This window comes from Barbus barbus, assembly GCF_936440315.1.
Source record: "Barbus barbus genome assembly, chromosome: 41".
NCBI classification, from domain to species: domain Eukaryota; kingdom Metazoa; phylum Chordata; class Actinopteri; order Cypriniformes; family Cyprinidae; genus Barbus; species Barbus barbus.
In genome coordinates, this window is record NC_136719.1 from 3,183,903 (window position 1) to 3,207,071 (window position 23,169).

Sequence of the window (23,169 nt, forward strand, 5' to 3'; positions counted from 1 at the left end):
TAAGCAGACTCGTCTCTGTCCTTGATGAGGCCGATGACTGTAGTGTTGTCCAGCAAACTTCAGGAGCTTGACAGAGGGGTCTTTAGAGGTGCAATCGTTGGTGTACAGGGAGAAGGGCAGTGGGGAGGGAACAAATTCCTGAGGAGAACCAGTGCTTCTTTTTATTATCTGTTGCCTGTCTGTCAGAAAGCTGGTGATCCATTGACAGGCAGAGCTAGGAACAGAGAGCTGGGTTAGTTTGGATTGGAGGAGTGTTGAGATGATGGTATTGAAGGCCGAACTGAAGTCCACGAACAGGATCCTCACACAAGTCCCTGTTTTGTCCAGATGTTGCAGGATAAAGTGCAGTCCCATGTTGACTGTATCATGTACAGAACTATTTGCTTTGTAAGCAAACTGCAGGGGGTCCAGTGATGTCATTCAGATAAGCCAAAACCAGTTTTTCAAATGCCTTCATGACCACAGACGTTAAAGCAACAGGTCTGTAGTAATTAAGTCCAGTGATTTTGGGTTTCTTTGGGACAGGGATGATGGTGGAGTGTTTAAAGTAGGAAGGGACTTCTCACAGCTCCAGTGATCTGTTGAAGATCTGTGAAAAGATGTGGGCAAGCTGGTCAGCACAGGTTTTCAAACAGGCTGATATGACACCATCTGGGCCTGGTGTCTTCTCTTGTTCTTTCTGAAGACCTTACGCACATCTTCTAAACTGATTTGAAGTGCAGGTGTGGTGGAGAGGGGGGATAGCTGGAGGTGTTAACGGTTGTGTAGAGAGATGTTCAAAGTGGGTGTGGGGTGTGAGACCGGTTTTGAACCTACAATAAAACTCATTCAGGTCTTCAGCAAGTTGTTGATAAACCTCACTGCTGGGGGATGGTGTCTTGTAGTTTGTAATGTCTTTTAAGCCTTCCCACATTGAAGCCGTGTCATTGGAAGATAACTGGTATTGTAGCTTTTTAGCGTAGCTCCTCTTATCCACTCTGATCTCCTTATTCAGTGTGTTTCTGACCTGATTGTACAAGACTCTGTTCCCCTTCCTCTTTGGTCTGGCGAATCTGTCTGAGTTTTGCTGTCAACCATGGTTTGTTGTTGTTGAATGTTAAATAAGTCCTGGTAGGAATGTACATGTCTTCACAGAAACTGATATAGGATGTTACACTCTCTGTGAGCTCGTTCAGATCATTGGCAGCAGCTTCAAAAACATTCTAATCAGTGCATTCGAAACAGGCTTGTAATTAGGGGTGTGCTCAAAATATCGATTCTTAGATACATACCGATATAATAAAAAAAGATACAGTATCGATATTCTAGCCCTTAGTATCGATACTCCGCCCAGCCATTAGGGGGCGCAGCGGCGCTCGCGAGTTTCAAAAAACTCATGGAAAATGTTAAAGCAAGATGTAGCATTTAAGTGATTTCATAGTGAAATATGTTATGGCAGTACATAGTGTCACAAAAAAGAATTATAAGAAGATTTAATAAGAAGTTAAGAATAATAAGAAGAAGATTTTGTGCTTGTGTGAGCTCAGACTGTACCCTTGGAAAGTTAAATGTTGACTTGTGGTAATTTCCAGATTAATACAATTTGTGTACAATTAATCAGAGCACTTAAAGTTGCAAATATTTAAGCAAAATGCACTTTGTTATAATGCACTTTTGTCTTCAATAAATTGAAGAAAAATGCAGAGTTCTGTTTGTTGAGTAAATGTGTTCAGCATTAACCAATTGGCTCTGGCCCATGTATTTTTATTGAATCGTATCGAATCGTGTCACAATGTATCAAATCGTATCGAGACAGCTCTGTATCGAGGTACGTATCGAATCGTGACCTGTGTATCGAGGTATGTATCGTATCGCCAGGTTCTCCAAGGTATACAGCCCTACTTGTAATGCCCGCTCTGTTTCGTTAGTCCATCTCTTTACAGTCCTTAATACAGGTCCTTGTGTATTCAGCACAAACTGTGCTACAATAATATGTGAGCAAGACTGATGTATACATTTGCATAAAAAAAAAAAAAAAAGATTATGCGTGGTTAGTAAGTTTTGGGCGGGAAATGTAGCTGAAATAAGGCCATAAAACACATACTGAATAGTTCTCAATAAGACTTTTGAGTAATCAGTCTTGTAGGCTAGAATATTCATGTCAAAATGATGTGAAAATCATCTTGCTTACTCATTCACAGAAAAAAAATATTTTGTTATTTGACATGTTTTGTTATAGACAAGCTTTATGCGAGGGCGTGACAATGTCCATGAATATTTAGTGAAAAAAACATTTGTGAGCATGTTAATATATGGAGCATCTGTATATATATGTATACATATATATATATATATATATATATATATATATATATATATATAGGTTTTGTAGTCATAGACTCACATGCTTTACTATCGTGAAAAAAAACTGAGAAAATAATTATTATTGTTTAGCACATTTTTAAAATACATTTTTGAACAGAGTAGGCTATTAATAATAAACATTGTCTAAACATACTTAGATTTGTAGCATTCATCATGTTACAGTGTACACTAATATTACTTTTATTGTTTTATATTATATAGAGCATCAAAACATCATTGTGCCATAAGAAATTTAAATACATTGAATTGCCTATCCATATTCAAAATGTTTTACTCGATTTCAAACATTTTAGTCAGGAATTATAGTTTGGGAAAAACCCAACTATGATTTTATTGTATGATATGATTTTGTAGCCATAGACTCACGCATGCTTTGTACTATCATAAAAAAGGATATTTTATATCTTAGAAACAAATTATTATTGTTTAGCACGCTATAAAAATCTATTTGTGAACTGAGTATTAATAATAAACATGATCTAAACACTCTTAGATGCGTAGCATTCATCATGTTACGGTGTACTCATTTTTTTATATATAGGCTATTGTTTTATATCATCCAGCATGAAAACATCATAGCGTCGTAATAAATTTAGATACAATGAATTGCCTATCATATTCAAAATGTTTCACTCGACTTCAAACACTTTAGTCAGGAATTGTAGTTTGAGAAAGTTTGTCACAATAACACGTTAACTAATGCAAAAAATTAAACATTACTTACTAATCAGATTTATCTCCTCCACCGGATTAAATCTTATTCTTCTTTTGAGGGAAATTCTGCCTTATTCCTCTCAGTGCGTCTTCTTCCAGAAACGAACAATAGCCGCGATGAAGGACTCTCCTTTGTTTACGTTGGGCATTTACATGTGCTCCCGTCTCATTTGTATATTTACATATGAAAGGCGAGAGCCGCGCGTGGACAGGATCACCTTACAGATAATGAGTTTAGATGGGAAAGACTGAACATTGTGTTGGTTTCATACAGATTACTTTATCACACAATATTTGTTATCGATATGACTTCATTTGAAAGTAGACATGTCAAGCTTTCTATAGATATAACTAGAATCTGAAACAGCTCTTTTGGAGAGACTGTTCATGATTTATTGATTTTATTTAATAAAATTAGTTTGTGGATTTTTAACATCATAGGCTGGTTGTTTTCACACACTGCAGCCACACAATTGTGTTCAAACACCTTATAAAAGTGATTTTTGCATAATAGGTCCACTTTAAGTTTGAATGTAGGGGTAAATTTCATGAATTCTCAGCACTTAAGACTAAAATGGCACTTTGAGAAGCTTGATAAATATGGGCCCTTGTCTGCCAGGGGTCACTTCATCACACCAGTATTTCACTCAGACATCCTCCCTCTGTTTCCATGCATCCTTTGGATTTTCATTCTCTTACTCAACTTCTCTCTCTTTATCAGTTGCCTACGGACGGTGACCGGGAGGGGACGTCTTTGATTCAGTTAGTTTTGTCGTGGCCACAACATATTAAGTTGTGGGAACGTGATAATATGTTATGGCCACGACATATTAATTTGTGGGAACATCATATTAACTCGTGGGAACGTGATATTATGTCGTGGCCATGAGATCATTTTGTCGAGGTAATGACATCCTTATGTCGTGGAAACAACATCCATTTCTCGTGGCCATGACTTATGTCGAGGGAACGACATATTTCTCTTGTGGCCATGAGTTTAATGGGTAAACAAACCTGCGTGACCATAGCAACCCGGGATTATCAGAGATGGAGAAAATATTTTTATTAACATTAAAAATTTAATTTAATATTTGTATATTATTAGTATTATTATTAGGTTATATTAACTTGTTAGGACTATATTTTTACATTTAATTTCATTTAAATATAATATATTATTATTTCCTCTTTCAATTCGTGTATCGTTTACCTAATTAACATTCTGTATAATTATGCTATTTGCTACCATATATTTTGCAAATACTGTAAACGCCTGACAATTATGCCAATACTTTATGATTGTAGGCTATTTATGCCAGTGCATGATGATAAATGAGCGTGTTGTGTTTTCATTTACAAATGAAACTACGTGAATGATTCATTCCTCAACGAAACACTAGGCAGTAGGCGCTGCGTACGAAAACGCTAGGGGAATGTCTCCAGCGTCACCGCACTCTGAAACAAGTATAATCTGTCCAAAGGATGGGCGAGACGTCACGGGCAGGTGATGTAATGACCAGGAAGCATAAAAGCACGTGCAGTGGAACCGGCTTCAGCTTCAAGGAATGAAGCAAGCGCTGGCAGGGATGCTGGAAGTGTAGCATCGAGACGCAGCGTCTCGTTCCCTCAAGGAACTAGGGTTACATAGGTCACCTAGAGACGTTCCTTTTTAGGAACTTAAGCTGCGTCCGAAAACGCTAGGGGAACGAGATGCCTACGCCGCCAGACTGACAAATCCCTGCCTAGTGTGGATGGAGCACAGCTAGGGCGAGAGAAAAAAGGCCACAAGTGGCTAAAGTGGACGGGGCCTGCGTCCCGAAGGCCAACTTCTGAGAAGTGAGTATTGATCCCCAGGAAAGGGGAGAGCAGAGGACTCGAGGCTATGGAATAGCATCCTGATCCACCACATAGCAAAAGCTCTGTGCCCGGAGTCCTCAGCCTCTGGAGGAAACATATAACTAGGGGGTGTCTACCCACTGACTGGCCACCAAGAGGGGTGCAGTAGGCCGGTAAAGCTGCCACGTAGACCTTCAGGGTGGAGTGGGTCAACCCTGCGGAGGAACAGGCCTGCACAAACTCCAGAACTGCACCAATCGGGCAGTTGACTGGGTCGAGCTGGCAACCTCCGCACCATGAAGTGGCACTTCCACTTCAGGAGAGAGAGAGAGGAGTGGTTCAGATGCTACACTTTACACTCACACAGTGTCAGTTAGTCGGATGCTAACAGCTAACAGTTGAGGTAAAGGGCTTAGAGTTAGCTTTGGCTACACTCAGTTGTTTGTTTACACAAGGGTCTGTGGCGTGGGTGCTGTTATCAGATTGAACCGGAAAAGGCTGCTCTCAACTCCCGGGGTCAGATGTTGCTAAGAGACAGATGCAAGTTTACAACACTGGAGCAGTGGAACAAGTGGAGCAGAACTTGCGCTGCTGTAAACATGCATGGGAATTCACGTGCAGTCAGTTATGACGTATCAACTTATTTCACAAATCAAAACAGCACATTCACTTCACAGACAATGGCAATTACTAGTTAGCTAGGCTAGAATTACACCATTAATTTGCTATTCAATTGCATCACTTCAGTGACTACAGTGATACGCGAAGGTTACAAGAAGGCCTTAACTCTGGGAGATGAGGAACATTGTTCAAATCACCATTTAACTAAATATCCTGTAGCAAGATTTCTTCGTTGCCCAGTTTTAATATCCCTGCAAGTGGGATTTCTTCGCCACGCAGATTAATTTGTGCCATTAATCTGAGATTTCTTCGTCAGAGAAGATTTACGTGATGTTTTATTAACAAATTTCGGGAGGAGCACGCGCAGATAATTAACACGGCCAATTCATCATCAGCAATCACACCACCTATCCAATCAGCACGAGAGAGAATCCCTATAAATAACCAAGCAGTCTTACCGTCATTATCTCTCGTCTTCCGACATCCCTCCACCACCCCGACTCCTCACCACAGCCGGTTCCTACCCCAGCACGGGGAGGAGCACTCAGGGGGGGAGCACTTTGGGTCCGGGCTAAATGCCGAGCTCGTACCCTCTCCCCGGTCGAGGGGAGTACCCCGGGCTCGGGAATGATTAACGAGCTCGGAGCCCTCCCCCTGGACAGCACGCCAAATACGCATAAACTTGCTCCGTTATTATTATATGTAAGTGTGAACTCGTGAAATATTTAAATCTGAAATGGGGATTTCTTCGCCCAAGATCAGATTAATTAATTTATTTATGTGGGCTTCTAATATGAGGTTTCTTCATCAGAGAAGACTTACACATTTAAAGCTGAAATGGGGATTTCTTCGCCCCAAAATCAGATTAATTTAGTCTGGTACCATCTATACGGGCTGCTAATCTATTTGTCAGAGAAGATTTACACTCTACTAACAACAGAAATTAGGATTTCTTCTCTAATATCAGGTTAGTTCCTTATTGTACGATTTAAACTCGTATTCTAGCATTGATAAACGTTCTACTGCTCATAGTAAGGTGCAGTCAAGCTAAAGTCTGTTTGATTTTATCAGATTTTATCAGAAACTTCATGTGTAAGATGTTAATAAAATTTATGAGACAAACACACAAGTTTGATACTGAGTCCGTTTGCAAAAAATGTTTAAATGATTGCCACCGTTCTCCACCATTTCTGTAGCAAATTAGCTCAAAAGGGAAATGTACATAAACAATTACAATTAATTATGATTAATTACAATTATTTATATCAGCCGCCAGTAGTAACTGTAGCAGAATTAAATTGCCATCATCTAATCTGTTCGTCCAGCGAACATTCAGTGTAAACTCATAGCAACTCTAAGAAAGGATATTTTCGTGGCCACAGAAAATACTTTCCTAAGTATAAATGCATTAGAGCATGTAGTGAGGATCAAAAATCGTAAAGGGATATTAATGCCTCGTTTCCACTGTGCGATACGGTACAGTACAGTTCCAGAACAGTATGATTTGGTACGGGTAACCTTAATCAGGCTTGTGTTTCCACTGCCAACAGTACCCTTTAATTTATAGGCGTGGTGTATGCCGGAAAGTAGCGATCGACAATAAATCGTGACAATAAGCACAACTCTGCCTCTTTTATGTGAGTTTTAATGAACAATAATAGCCATTATAAAAGTATAAGTACAAAGTATAAGAGGCTTATATAAGAGGAAATAAAGACAAAAGCAAACAATTCACAGTCAAACATTTGCTACAGTCAGTGCTGTAAGTTACTACGGTAAAGTTCAAAATAAATATTAAGTAATAATAAGTTAATCTTTGTGCTCAGTCAAAACGATATGATCAGGAACAAATAATAGATTCAGGAGACCACTAATGCCTGTTAAATATACACAAAATGAATTGATTCTCGTTTAACCACCACAGAGACATCAGAGCAAATGTCAGAAGGACTAGCCGAGCGTAAGGCTGCTCGAGGCGGATATATGAGCACGGAGCACCCGGCGATCGCCTGGAGCTTTGAAATCAGCATAGCAAATTCTCAGATAGGCGCTATATTTTTATAAATAAACTGCAGATTTGAGTTTTAAACATCTACATTCTCGCCTGAAAAACTCTTAAAACTACATTTCATGACAATAACAGTAATATTTTGAAAATTACACTGGTTTTTGGGCAATGACGTTTCACAAGTCCACAAGAACAGATATTGTCTGTGTGAAAATATAAAAGTATAAAATACACTTATATATTTTTGTGTGTTTGCACACTCTGATGTAATAAGCAAAACACAACAGAGCTGAACAAGTGAGGGAGAAGCTTTATCCCTTTGTATCACGCACAAGTGACAATTCTAGTAAGCCAATCAATTTCTGCAATGAGTTTAGCTCCACCCTTTTGGTACCCTTTGCTGTGCTAGGTACCCCAACGAAAGGGTACTAAAAAGGTGGTATGGTACAGTTCGCTATTTTGGTACCATTCGCAACTTCTGACAATGGAAACGGACATAATTGCATACCGTACCGTACTGTACTGAACCGTACTGCTCAGTGTAAACGAGCCATAATTTGCAAGGCAGAATCAGAAACTCATGTAATTTGTGCACAAGAGTTTTATTGACTAAACACTAACACAAACTAGTCTACACAAACAAACTTACATACAATCACTCATACATGGGGAAAGGGCAAATGAGAGTTGATGGATGAAACCATCAGGAAAACCAGAGAATGAAGCTATGAAAAGAGTCAGTTAACCACCGGAGTAAAACCATCAGCGCCGTTTATAACTGGGTCTATAGCTTATACTAAACCTCTGTTTCGTTTAATTAAATGTACGATACTTGCATTGCCTTGGTCGTTGACGAGTGTCCGGATGCAGTCTCAGATGAAAGTCTTGATGGCTTCAAGGTTTTGGACTTGCGATCATCGTTCTTCCTGGTTTGAAGAGTGATGAATTCCAAAAATATTCTGACTTGATGGTGATTGGGAGTTTCTTCCCAGGTGAAAAGTGAAGAGTTAACCTCTTAAGACCCTGCGGCCTCATATGAGGACATTATATTTTAGTGAATTTCTCTGAGACTATACAGTGGTGTGAAAAAGTGTTGGCCCCCTTCCTGATTTTTTTTTTTTGCATGTTTGTCACACTTTAATGTTTCAGATCATCAAACAAATGTAAATATCAATCAAAGATAACACAAGTAAACACAACATGCAGATTTTAAATGAAGGTTTTTTTAATGAAGGGAAAACAAAATCCAAACCCACATGGTCAAAAGATCCTCAAAAGCTACACATCATGTTGAGATCCAAAGAAATTCAGGAACAAATGAGAAAGAAAGTAATTGAGATCTATCAATCTGGAAAAGGTTATAAAGCCATTTCTAAAGCTTTGGGACTCCAGTTAACCACAGTGAGAGCCATTATCCACAAATGGAGAAAACATGGAACAGTGGTGAACCTTCCCAGGAGTGGCCGGCCAACCAAAATTACCCCAAGAGCGCAGTGACGACTCATCCAAGAGGTCACAAAAGACCCCACAACAACATCTAAAGAACTGCAGGCCTCACTTGCCTCAGTTAAGGTCAGTGTTCATGACTCCACCATAAGAAAGAGACTGGGCAAAAATGGCCTGCATGGCAGAGTTCCACGACGAAAACCGCTGCTGAGCAAAAAGAACATAAAGGCTCGTCTCAGTTTTGCCAGAAAACGTCTTGATGATCCCCAAGACTTGGGAAAATACTCTGTGGACTGATGAGACAAAACGTGACCTCAAGCTGAAGCGAACTTGGGTGACCTCAAGCTGAAGCGAACTTGGGTTCTGCAGCAGGACAATGATCCAAAACACACCAGCAAATCCACCTCTGAATGGCTGAAGAAAAACAAAATGAAGACTTTGGAGTGGCCTAGTCAAAGTCCTGGATTTTGTTTTCCCTTCATAATAAAAAACTTCATTCAAAAACTGCATGTTGTGTTTACTTTTGTTATCTTTGATTAATATTTAAATTTGTTTGATGATCTGAAACATTAAAGTGTGACAAACATGCAAAAAAAAAAAAATCAGGAAGGTGGCCAACACTTTTTCACACCACTCTGCATGCCACAGGGCTTTTCAGAGATACCAAATGATTGGATGTTTCACCAGGACCACTCTCACTCCTTGGTCTTCAAAAATGTCTGAAATTAATTTAGTGACACTCTTATGGAAATATGATAATATTTAGTAATTATCATTTAAATCTGTCTAATTTTTAAACTGTGTGTCATAAATCAACATCTCAGGAAAATGGTCTGGGGTTTCAAATGAATATATGACTTTCTGTTACGAAACAGGACGTTGATTTCATACGTCTTTTCATAGAAAAAAAAAAATATTGAAAACTAAAAATGTATTGGTGATTTAAAAAAAAAAATCAATTGTTTTTGCCTATGCATGTTCATTCATGTCTTTTTTTTTTTTTTTTTAAGAGATTGAGTTCCATTGTCCTCTACCGAGGACATAGCGTAACTTTTTTTTTAACATTATTTGTAATGGTCTAAGCAATGTAAAGATATGGGGGGGAATAAATTCCCTAAATTTTTTTCCTGAGTCTTAAGAGGTTAAGAGACATCAGCTAAGATCTGAGGATCTTTAGTTGAATGGAAAGACAAGGCCGCAAGGCCTGGCACAAAAACTTCAGGGTCCAGAAGAATTCTAGCTCACATCCTCATCTTCCCAGAATCTAATAGATCCGCAGACTGCCGGTGGGATACTGGTGTGAGGAGAGCTTTATCTGATATAGAGGTCACACCTCTGGGGTGTCAAAGAGCCAATGGTGTCTTGAATTTTTGGAGGGAAAGTTTCAGACTCTTTGTCTCTGAACATGGTAATTTGCATATGTAATTCGCCTGGGGTTAATGCACAAACTATTTAAGATTCTTAGGACACTAATATATTGCATAGGTGTAATAGGTCAACATGTAATATTTACTCTCAATTAGATCATCCAAAGACGAATTGATAGAGACCAAACATGGTATAAGTGAGGTGATATTAACTAGTGATGTATCATAAGCATGCATAAAATAGTATATAATACACAAGAACATATACAAGAACAGTAATAATGTACACAATGACCTGAAGGATATGTGTTCATTCAAAGAAAGGTTTTTGTATTAATTAGTTAGAGAAGAGTCCATTTTTATGGCATAATGTCTTCCTAAGGTTTAAAGATGGTGAGAGGGAGAACTCTCAAGTGGCGCCAAAAACGCATAAAATGAGTGTGTTATGAAATATGTAAAGTAATGTGTGTTGTAAAGATCGCGAGTGAAAACAAAATAAAAAGAGAATGCTTACAATGGTCGTGACTGTCATGTTAGCCTGATGGGACCAAACTTCCTCTGTAAGTGATTTTAAAACATAAGCCAGTACCCAGATTTGAAGACTATAATAAGATTTCACTACTAAGATTTCACACTTAGCCTAATAAGATTCAGATGAGCTACCTGTTATTTTTATGGTATATCAAAAAGTGTATATTTTTAAATGTCATTGTTGGTGCATTTTACCAGTATTTGCCATACTTTCCAAAAAAAATTAAAATAGGAAAAATATGCAATATGAAAATAATTTAAGAAAAAAATGTTATGGAGAGAGAAAAAAAAAAAGAACAAGATTTGTTTTTCAAAAAGCCTTTTTCCAAAGGGTACATCTGGAAAAAGGGGAGTCGTCTTATAATCAGGGTCGTCTTATATTCGGGTCAATATGGTAATAATAATAATAATAATAATAATAAATGTTTCTTGAAAAGCAAACCAGTGCATTAGAATGATTTTCTAAAGGATCATGTGACACTGAAGATTGGAGTAATGATGCTGAAAATGTAACTTTGATCACAAGAATAAATTACATTTTAAAATATATTCAAATATAAAGCATTTATTTTAAATAGTAAAAAGTATTTCACAATATTACTGCTTTTGCTGTGTTTTGGATCAAATAAATGCAGGCTTGTTGAGCAGAATAGAATTCCTTAAAAAAAACAAAAAACATAAAAAATCTTATGGTTCAAAAACTTTTGACTTGTAGTGTGTTATTTTCTCCTCTTCTTCTGTTATAGACTTACATGGTGTAATCACACAGATAAATGCTGTGAAAGTGTACCTTCAGTTCTACAATCATCAGACCCTCTTCTGGGAGAGCTGGACCTGCAGGAATCAGGAGAGAATGGTCCACAGTGTCAACTCAAGAGACTGAGGTATGTGATTTGCTTTTATAGTAAAACAATTAGGTACTGATGGTATCAACTGCAGTGTTTTTAAAAATATGGTCCAGCTACATTTAAACAATCAGAAATGCATAAAAAGCAACTATTATGGTGTTTTTGAAAAGCTACATTGTTTTTTCCCCCTTTTTCTGTTTAGACTTGCTATCTTCAAATTCCTAGATAAATCAATTGAAGATTTCACTTTATCTTCACAACCATCAAATTACCTGCAGAGAGAACCATATAACAGTGATCAGCAGTATTCAGGAATGGAGCTGCTCTCTGCTGGCCTGACGAGTCCTTACTGTAAACTGCAGATTCTGAGGTATTTACCCTTTTGAATTCCAAATAATTACACCTTTTCTGTTCCCAGAAAAAAAAAAACTCTTCAGATATATATATATATATATATATATATATATATATATATATATATATATGTGTGTGTGTGTGTGTGTGTGTGTGTGTGTGTGTGTGTGTGTGTGTACACTCACCGGCCACTTTATTAGGTACACCTGTTCAATTGCTTGGTAACACAAATTGCTAATCAGCCAATCACATGGCAGCAACTCAATGCATTTATGCATCTAGATGTGGTGAAGACGACATGCTGAAGTTCAAACCGAGCATCAGAATGGGGAACAAAGGGGATTTAAGTGACTTTGAATGTGGAATGGTTGTTGGTGCCAGACAGGCTGGTCTGAGTATTTCAAAAACTGCTGATCTACTGGGATTTTCTTGCACAACCATCTCTAGGGTTTACAGAGAATGGACAGAAAAAGAGAAAATATCCAGTGAGCGGTAGTTGTGTGGACGAAAATGCCTTGTTGATGTCAGAGGTCAGAGGAGAATGAGCAGACTGGTTAGAGATGATAGAAAGGCAACAGTAACTCAAATAACCACTCGTTACAAACAAGGTATGCAGAATACCATCTCTGAATGCACAACACTTCGAACCCTGAAGCAGATGGGCTAGAGCAGCAGAAGACCACACCGGGTGCCGCTCCTGTCAGCTAAGAACAGGAAACGGAGGCTACAATTCGCACAGGCTCACCAAAAATGGACAATTGAAGATTGGAAAACATTGCCTAGTCTGATGATTCTCAATTTCTGCTGCGACATTCAGATGGTATGCTCAGAATTTGGCGTAAAGAACATGAAAGCATGGATCCATCCTGCCTTGTCTCAATGGTTCAGGCTGGTGGTGGTGGTATAATGGTGTGGGGGATAGATTCTTGGCACACTTTGGGCCCCTTAGTACCAATTGAGCATCGTTTAAACGCCACAGCCTACCTGAGTATTGTTGCTGACCATGTCCATCCCTTTATGAATACAGTGTACCCATCTTCTGATGGCTACTTCCAGCAGGGTAATGCACCATGATGTCACAAAGCTCAAATCATCTCAGACTGGTTTCTTGAACATGACAATGAGTTCACTTTACTCAAATGGCCTCCACCGTCACCAGATCTAAATCCAATAGAGCTCTTTGGGATGTGGTGGAACGGGAGATTCGCATCATGGATGTACAGTCGCCAAATCTGCAACAACTGCGTGATGCTATCATGTCAAAATGGACCAAAATCTCTGAGGAATGTTTCCAACACCTTGTTGAATCTATGCCACGAAGAATTAAGGCAGTTCTGATTTATATATTAGTGCTGTCAAGCGATTATTTATTAAGTATATGTAGCAGAGTGGTGTTGCACAACAGGTGTGGTGACAATGGAGATATGACTACGCCACCCTGGGACTTGCACCCAGGGAAATACTACGCACCCTCAGGTACTACTCAAGGAAACAGGTTCAGTTCTACAGAATAAACGAGCGAGAGACGTGGGTATGAAAAGATACTTTGTTTTATTATTTCAATTAATAAAGTTTATTAAAAAGACTCACATAAACAACAACCTTAAAATTATGGTACTACTGGCTGCTGCCCTCCCAAAATACACAAACACAAAGAAAAAAAAGAAACAGGGCTGTGGCCAACTGGTATCAATCTCCTAAAGAAGCATACATTTCAGTTATCACACACTATCAGTGCACACGTTCACACACTCACACAATACCCAGTGAAATCACTGTTGGTGATCGACACGGCACACCACTGCACACGGTGACAAGACAGCACCACCTCACACGTGTGGAAAATCTGCCTCCCTGCTTTGTTTGTTGGACACACAGCACCTGCAATTAAATAAACCAGATCAACTTAATAAAGCACACAAAATGGACTACACACAGATCAGAAGAAAATAAACAACCAAATCACACATCTAAATGAATAAGGTCACCAGGCATTCAGCATTTAATGTATAGAGGCCAATGAGGCCTTAGATTAACAGATGTTAAAATATAAAGCCAAGATGAACCATCCAACATTGAAAAACTAACAATGCAAAAGAAATGAAATGGATACACAAAATAAACAAATCAACAAGGAACAAGACAGCAGCGTATCTCTGGGTACTGATGTTCAGACTAAAACACACGCACTGCAGCAGGAACCCTCCAACACGTTACTAGAAAGAGAGACAATAACGTGTCATTAAATAAAGGGAATCCAAATATATAAAACCAGTCACCCTCAAACAGGTTTCATTTATACATACTGGAACAGCAATCAGCCACGTTAAGTTAACAGAGCTGGCGTGAGCGCTGAACAGTAGAAGAGCGAAAAGTTGACATCAACAGACAACTGGAGAATGCAGCCAAACGCCACACCAAAGCAGAGCCAGCAATGATGCAAAACTGTAGAAGCACGGGGCTGATAGCAGCAAGAATATACTGAATACTGCTATTGTAGCAACAGAATGCTGCAACAAAAATACAACCATAACTAAGCTCTCGCATATGGCTAAAGCCTCTAATACACAATTTTACGCATACCTGTGTAGGCAGTCCGACCGAACGCACGTCGCAAACACTAACCAGCTGACATTTCGTACAATTATAATTAGTACAAAACGATAGCATTAATATAACAAACTGAATATTAACAGACATTAAACCACACTGCTGTAATACTTACCCTTCCAATCGACACACGAAGTCAAACAAAAGCGAGCCGTGACTAAATTAGCCACACTGCTAACCAGCACACAAAGTTGAACGCCAATACCAGAAAGGGGCGGGGGCACCTGAGAGCGACACATCCGACTGGCACAAATCAGCCCTTTATAAACCCACCTATGCCCACTGATAGGCTAACAACATTCTAATGTGAATACAGGGAGGATCTAACTACTCTGCCACATATATATAAATACACGTGTGTGTACAGTTATATCCTTATCTGTAACAATGTTACAAATTCATATAAGTATCAGTATTTTTTATATATTTACTGAACAGAATAAAGGACAAGTTACTGTTTAGAGAGAATGTGTTTGTTCTTGCAGAGCATTCCTCTTACCTGTTAACACTGAGTTTGTGCTTTTTTTTCTTATTGTCACTTTTAATTTGACTATTTAAACCTTTTGCTGTAAAACTTGCCATTGTTTTCTATTACACAATGTATAAGCATAGACTACATAGATAGTTTTCATTAAAATTAAATTTTGTTTTCATTTTTAACCAAAAACACTTTTGTAGAGCTTTAAATAGTTATTTCTATTTTGAAATTTGTTTTTTTTTTCTGTTTAGACTTGCAATCTGTAATCTTACTGATCAATCCTGCAAAGGCTTGGCCTCAACACTTCAATCATCAGACTCCTCACTTAGAGAGCTGGACCTGAGTAACAATGACCTGCAGAATTCAGGAGTGAAATTTCTCTGTGTTGGACTGAAGTGTCCAAACTGTGCACTGGAGATACTGAGGTATTTCATAACATTACTTATTTTATCTCTTTCTTCTTCTACAACTCTTGAAGTATATGTCAGTCCATAAAACAGTGAAAAGAAAGCTGAGAAAATTATCACACAGGTAGATGTCAATCTGAACATATGTAGCAAATTTCACTTATGTTTTGACCTTTTGAACCGTATGGCCTAGAAACATTTTCTGCCACTTTGAAATTTCTGAAAAACCTCCGTATTTCACCATATTTCTTTCAGATCATCATTAGACCATGTTAGCAAAAATTGTATAAGACCTTTATGATAGACAAAACCATTCTCTTATAATGCTTTAATGAAATTAATGCATGAGCACTTCAAACAGTACTTGAGGTTGTTTCCTCACAATGCTAAGTGTATCCAAATTAAACAGTTTAGCTGTCATAGCAGTGATGCCCAGAGGGTACATGAGCAGTTTCAGCATAGTATGACCAGCTGTTCAATAAATATGAAAAATATCTATAATTGCTAAACACTTCTTAATAGTTCAAAAAGTTTGGTCTGTTATTCAGACTGAGTTGAATGATATCCAAGGTTCCTATGTCAGCTTATTCATTTTGGGCATCTGCCATTTTAAATTTTGTTATAAAAATTATTTATTTTATAAATATTTTAGTCTTGTGAGGTATATTGGGCTGTGCTGAGTGCAAGGATAGCATATTTACCATGGTCCATGATAGTGCCTGTCTGCAATTTTTAATTGAATTGAAAGTGTACATTTTATTGAAACTCACCCTAAAGCATTCATCAGTTCTTTGCCAATTGTGGCTTCATTTTAAAGTAAGTGGAATGAACATAAATTATATTGCACAAGAAGTACTCTAGCTCATTGATTTTTGTACATAAAATGACAAATGATTATATCAAGCTTAAAAAATAATGAAAATTAATAGATCTTTAATGGAAAAAGAAAATATCACAACCCTTTTTTTCCTTTACATGGTAGTAAGACATATGTGTTTCAGTGATGGGGTCTTCACTATTAATGCATGCGTGTCTTTGTAGATTGTCTGGCTGTATGGTGACAGAGGAAGGCTGTTATTATCTGGCTTCAGCTATAAGGTCAAACCCCTCACACCTGAGAGAACTGGATCTGAGCTACAATCACCCAGGAGACTCAGGAGTGAAGCTGCTCTCTGATCTACTGGAGGATCCACCCTGTAAACTGGAGAAACTAAAGTATGTTGGTAGTATTATGATTAACCCTTTTTGTTTATTTGGAGTTAAAAGTGTAAAGGTGATGGGTGCCCAAAGAGGACTGTGTCCAGAGAGGGATTGTAACACTTAGCCGTATCAGCTGAGCAAATAAAATTAAAAGGGGAATTGTTTCCAGTACTTGTTTGCTGGGTGTAAAAAAGGAAGACGATAAAACAGCAGATTTACAATAACAAACATTTTCACAAACAAATGACACTGAACTGAAACACCACAACATTTACAAAGAGTCCTTAGACTGTTAAAAGCTTAGGGTCTGCTGGTTCTTTACCATAAAGAAGGAAACTCCATGTGTTCACCTGTGTATATACAGTCCGAAGTGTTATAATCCAAAGTGCAAGTGTTAGTCCTGGAAGGGTAAGTGTCCACCAAGAGTACTCCACAATCCAGGCAGTAAATGATGTTGACCTAAGTCTCATAAAAGTCTGCCAGTCTTGCTGTTAGGCCATGCTGCTCCTTTTATACCTAGCATGTGAGAGTCCACTTCTTACTTCCTGCCAAGTTCTTGTCACATTACAGCTAGAGTCCCATCAAACACACCATTATAAGAGGAGTTAAAATGGACAGGGAAACGTAAAAAAACATTTAAAACTCTGATACACAAATAGACTGTTTCATTAGTTCATCTCCCCATCCAGTCCTGATGTTTAATGGTAAACGAACTTGGCTTGCTGGAGGCTTAAGCCCGGTACTACCTAGAGCATTGGTCTCAAACTCAATTCCTGGAGGGCCACAGTTCTGCACAGTTAAGCTCCAACCATAAACACACCTGATCCAGCTAATCAAGCTCTTCAGGATTACTAGAAACATCCAAGCAGGTGTGAGTTGGAGCTGGTTGGAGCTAAACTCTGCAGAGCTCTAGCCCTCCAGGAATTGAGTTTGAGCCCACTGACCTAGAGGGAGAAAAAACTGAAATAGAGGAAGAAATGGGGAGGTGGAGGGATGCTGGAAGAATTTATGCTGGGACTTACAATGAGAGCTGCTTACATACTGTAGATTCGTAATGATGATTGACAGGACTGAATGATTAGGCTCCACCCAAACCTATGTTTAGAACTTTATAACATTCAGAGCAGTTAAAATATGTCCCTTATGTGGCAGTGTCACAGGATAGAGGAGAAGATGAAGGAGCCTAGCAATGATGAGAGAGAATTTTATACGAATTAGCAACAAGGGACAAACATAAAAGTATACTTTTCTACACAAAGGTATATTTTATTTACTTTTGACATTTCGCTTATTTTAAAGTGGCCTTGTTTTTTTCTTACAGTGTGGGTCATGTTGGAGAGCTCATGATTACTGCGGGACTACGCAAGTGTAAGTTTACACATGCACACAAACACACACACCTTTTGTCATTGTTGTTCTGTTGTGTTCTAATTCTCTACTCTTATTTTTCTTTGAGTTCAGATGCCTGTGATCTCACACTGGATCCCAACACAGTAAACAGTCATCTTTGTCTGTCTGAGGAGAACAGAACTGTGACACGTTTGGAGGAGCAGCAGTCATATCCTGATCATCCAGACAGATTTGATTTCTTTCCTCAGGTTGTGTGTAGAGAGGGTCTGTTGGGACGCTGCTACTGGGAGGTTGAATGGAGCGGGTGGAGGGGGGCTGTTATATCTGTGGCCCATAAACAAATGAGCAGGAAAGGAGGAAGTGATTATTGTAGGTTTGGGTTCAATGAAAAGTCCTGGAGTCTTGATTGCTCTGATGATATTTTCACTGTCTGGCACAATAAACTTAGCACTGACATACCCGTGCCATACTCCTCTAAAAGAGTAGGAGTGTATCTGGACTGGCAGGATGGCACTCTGTCCTTCTACAGCGTCTCTGACACACACACACTCACACACTTACACACATTTTACTCCACATTCACTGAACCTCTCTGTGCTGGATTTAGGGTTTTTATTGACTCTTCGGTGTCTTTATGTCAGATGTGTCAATCGCCTCCACACGCTGTTAATCATGTCAGCGAAATAACTCATGAAAAAGTTTAACTATGTTTCTTTTTTATTTGATCAATGACAGAATATGAAAATCATGACGGCAGTGTTGAAATGTAACAAAGGCTACAGTAATTAACAAAATAAAAATAAAATGCAATGATAACAAATGTACTCAAGATGACCAAGGGTCTGTAGTCATTCCTGAGTGAGCCAAATCTACAAAGCAAAGTGTAGCAATTCCAAAACTGTAAACAATTGTAAACGCAGTCACCATCCACAGCGCGCACCAGATCTCAATTGCCTGATTATGGATTGTCACCACCTTCCACCAGCACCAGGCTCCCTATATATGTGCACTCTCCCTGAAAGCAGGCTGTCTGGTCTCACAGTTTGCAAGGCTTATGTACCTGTCTCCTTACCTGTCTTTGCTCACCTCAACGATCATCCTGCTCTTCATCTCCTGTGTCCCCATCTGCTCCTTCACTCATTTTTTCCTCCGATCACCTGCAAGACAAAGAGACGATCACCACACAGATAAGCACCCTAAAACCTTACCATCTCTGGATAACTCACCCTTGGACTGTTGCTCTGTTTATCCCTCCTGTTGTCTCCAATAAACCTGCCCTTTTGTCAAGTCAAGTCACCTTTATTTATATAGCGCGTTTAACAATACAGATTGTGTCAAAGCACTTAATAGTATCAAATTGGAGGATAGAGTGTCAGTAATGTATAAAAATACGATTAAACACTCAATTTTCAGTTAAGGCATTTCATTAGTGAATTCAGAGATGTCATTGTCTAGATCAGTTTAGTTTAAATAGTATCTGCAAAATCAAATTGACGATAATCACTAGAAATTAAGTGTCCCCAACTGAGCAAGCCAGAGGCGATAGCGGCAAGGAACCAAAACTCCCTCTGTGACAGAATGGAGAAAAAAAACCTTGGGAGAAACCAGGCTCAGTTTGGGGGCCAGTTCTCCTCTGGCCAGGAGATAACTGTTTATTTATTGTTTACTTATTGTTTTAATTCACATTTTAAATGTATAAATGTATTTATTTCTATTTTATATTGTTGCAATTTCTAACAATAATAGTATTATGTAGTTAGGTATTTTATTATATTTTTAGTTATTTTCTTTTATTTTTAGTTTTATTGTATTTGTTGTGTATTTGTATTTGTATTTGTAGCTCTGCTTCTCTGTGTGATTGCTGACAGAAGACCAGACCTTCTAATATGAATTAGGCTGAGGACCAGCTGTGGTGCCTACGGCAGGGAGGTCGGCCATTGGAAAAGTGTGTGGAGGAATTTCTCGAGCTATCTTACCTGGTGAGCTGGCACGAGACGCTGTACTAAGTGCTTGTTTTCAGTTGGGTCTGGATGAGGAAACAATCCATTATGATCCTCCTACGAGTTATTTTCCCTTGGCTGAGTTGATTAATCTCATTCTTTATTTAAATGCTTTTGAGTTAAAATAAATTAAGAAAAGAGAACCATCCTCATCCAGCCCCCTCTGAAACACACCTTGCCTCTCCCGCTCACCCCATGCTAGGACCCTCCACATTCCTAACCAATGGTTTCGACAACCCATTACCTCCCATTTACCCCCAAGCTCTTAGAGGGGATTCTAACAGTGCTATATACACATCCCTTTTCCTGTCTCCAGTTCCGAACTCCTCCTCAGTCCTCAGCCCAGAAACAGGCCCTCGCCGGCCTGCCAGCTGCTTCACCCTCAGGGCCCCGGCCTCTTCACTCTCAAGCCCGCCGGCCGCTCCACTCGCAAGCCTTCAGGCTGATTCACCCTCAAGCCTGCCAGCTGCTTTGCCCTCATGCCCACCAGCCGTCCCTCCTCCAAGCCTGCCGGCCGCTCCACTCTCAAGCCCGCTGGCCACCTCCCACTCTGGCCTGCCGGCCATCCCCCCGCCTAGCTCGCCGGCCCACACTCAGGTCCCATGTTAGCTGCAGCATCCTCTCTGGCCTCAGCCCAAATGAGGAGAAGATAGAGGAGAGGATTCACTGAGGCTCTAGCCCCTGACCAGAGTCGAGAGGGGGCTCTAGCTTTCATTCCAGAGTATAGCCCAGAGAGGGCTTCCATTCCCAAGCTCGGCCCAGAGAGGGCTTCCGTTCCCAAGTTCGGCCCAGGGAGGGCTTCCGTTCCCACGTTCGGCCCAGGGAGGGCCACGGATCCCACATCTGGCCCAGGGAAGGTCTCAGATTCCGAGTCTAGCACAGTTAGGGCTCCTGCTTCCACGTTCAGCCCAGAGAGGGCTCCTGTATCCTAGTCAAGCCCAGAGAGGGCTGCTGTTCCCACATCTGGCCTAGGGAGGTTCACGGCTCCCAAGTCAAGCTCAGGGAGGTCCTCAGATCCCGAGTCTGGCCCAGAGAGGGCTTCCGTTCCCAAGTTCGGCCCAGAGAGGGCTTCTGTTCCCAAGTTCAGCCCAGGGAGGGCTTCCTTTCCCACGTTCGGCCCAAGGAGGGCCACAGATCCCAAATCAAGCCCAGGGAGGGCTGTGGTTCCCACGTCTGGCCCAGGGAGGGTCTCAGATCCCGAGTCTAGCCCAGAAAGGGCTCCTGTTCTCACGTCACGCACAGTGAGGGCTTCGATTTCCATGTCAGGCCCAGAGAGAACTGCAACTCCCCCATATAACCCAGGGGGGGAACTCTGATCCCGGGTCCAGCCCAGATGGAACTCCTGTCCCTATGTCAAGCCCTGAAAAGGACATTGTTCTTCTGTATGGACCAATGAGGGCCTCGGAGTCCGAGTCCAGTTCAGAGAGGGCTCGAGTTCTCCAGTCACACCCTGAGAGGACTTCCATCATGGAGTTTGGCCTAGAGTGGGCTCGCGTTCCTGAATTCGACCCAAAGAGGGCTCATGTCCCCGAGGATAGCCCAGAGGAGGCTTCAATACCCGAACATGACCCGGCCCAGAGAGAGATTCAGTTCCCGAATGCAGACCAGAGAGGGTCCCCATTCCAGAGTACTGCCCTGAGAGGGCTTCAATCTCCAAGTCCTGTTCAGAGCCAAAGGAAGCTACAAATTCAGCACCGTCCTCACCTCTTTGGTCATCTTCCTGCCTTCCTGCCAGCAATTCTTTGACTCCTTGCCCTCCTCCTGAACCCCCAACCTCCCTCCACTGTTGACACGTTTACGATGCGAGGCCACACCTCTGCTTCTCTGTGTGATTGAACATTAACAGTGAAATGATGAACTGGGATTATGGCATTAGCAAAAACACACCCAAATAGAGCCTTACCTGGGTGGTTTTTCTATGGCCTCTGAGTCCTAATTAATTTCAGTTCCATGAGCTCAGAATGTGTCTAGCTAGGCAGCGTCTCTGGATTTACAACCTAGAAATTCCGCACATCAGCTTCATAAATTCTGCCAGTTTATGAATTACTTTTGGGTTATCCCAACAATGAGAACACTGGTGTGGAATAATTCAGATAGTAGATAAACTTTTGTCAGTGGGTTTTTTGTTTTGTTTTGTTTTGTTGTTTTTTTTGGAACCCAACTATTATGTAGCTCTATACATATCTCATACACTATTAATACTATTAGATTTATTTTCAGGAATTTAGGGCAGTATTGAATGTTAGGTGTCACAACTATTCTTCTTGAGGCCGATGCTGCAACACCCTGCCCTTTGTAACCACATCTGGTCAGTGCTGGTCTTGTGCTATCCCAAGTTGAATGAGAAACCCTGGATCATGCCTGGGTCACCCATAAGTGTCACAACCCAGACCTGGTTGTCTAAGACTGCTCTGGGCAGACAAAGAGTTAAGCTGGACATCCTAATCCTTGTGTATGAAGCTGTTAGAATGACTTCATTATGCCTCCGCACTACAAAAATGTGTCCAGGACATCAACCTCCAAGTTTATCTACCAGTTGAAGCATCTGGAATTGAAACATTAATAAACACTTGTCATAGATTACTGAGTGATTAAGATTAACAGAAACTGTCAAAAATTATGGTCACTTTTGTATTATCAGAAATACTAATTACCTATATGTGGACAAATAAGGATGCCTGAAGTGATTACACGGAATAGTCTAGTTCAAAATGCATGTGTCAGGTTCTTAGAAATTTAAATATTTGTATTTATACATACACATATACATTTGATTTAATGAGTCAAGTGGTATAACCATCAAGTTAAAATGTAATGTCATGAATCTTGAATACACTTTACAGTACACAAGCCATTTTCCTTTTTTTAATCTCCAGATTATGCAACCAACACAACACACTTCTGTTTTTTATTCTTTGCCTTTATTGTTGCGATTATTTTTAGGATTATTCTAATTTCTTTGGATGCAAAACGCTTTGAATTACTATTGTGTATGACATGTGCTATATAAATAAACTGGCCTTGCCTAAGCCTAA

At 39.9% G+C, this 23,169-nt stretch overlaps 1 protein-coding gene across 1 annotated transcript in view; it reads left to right on the forward strand.

Annotated features, from left to right (window-relative positions):
- The window catches only part of LOC306860984 (NACHT, LRR and PYD domains-containing protein 3-like), a 41,775-nt gene extending 22,814 nt beyond the window's left edge, over window positions 1-18,961 (forward strand). The window contains exons 7-12 of the mRNA XM_079403024.1: window positions 11,634-11,771; window positions 11,938-12,105; window positions 15,429-15,602; window positions 16,626-16,799; window positions 18,106-18,152; window positions 18,246-18,961. Coding sequence (XP_079259150.1) covers window positions 11,634-11,771; window positions 11,938-12,105; window positions 15,429-15,602; window positions 16,626-16,799; window positions 18,106-18,152; window positions 18,246-18,838 — 1,294 coding nt within the window. The 3' untranslated portion in view covers window positions 18,839-18,961. The remainder of the gene's footprint in view (window positions 1-11,633; window positions 11,772-11,937; window positions 12,106-15,428; window positions 15,603-16,625; window positions 16,800-18,105; window positions 18,153-18,245) is intronic.
- Window positions 18,962-23,169: the final 4,208 nt, after the last annotated feature.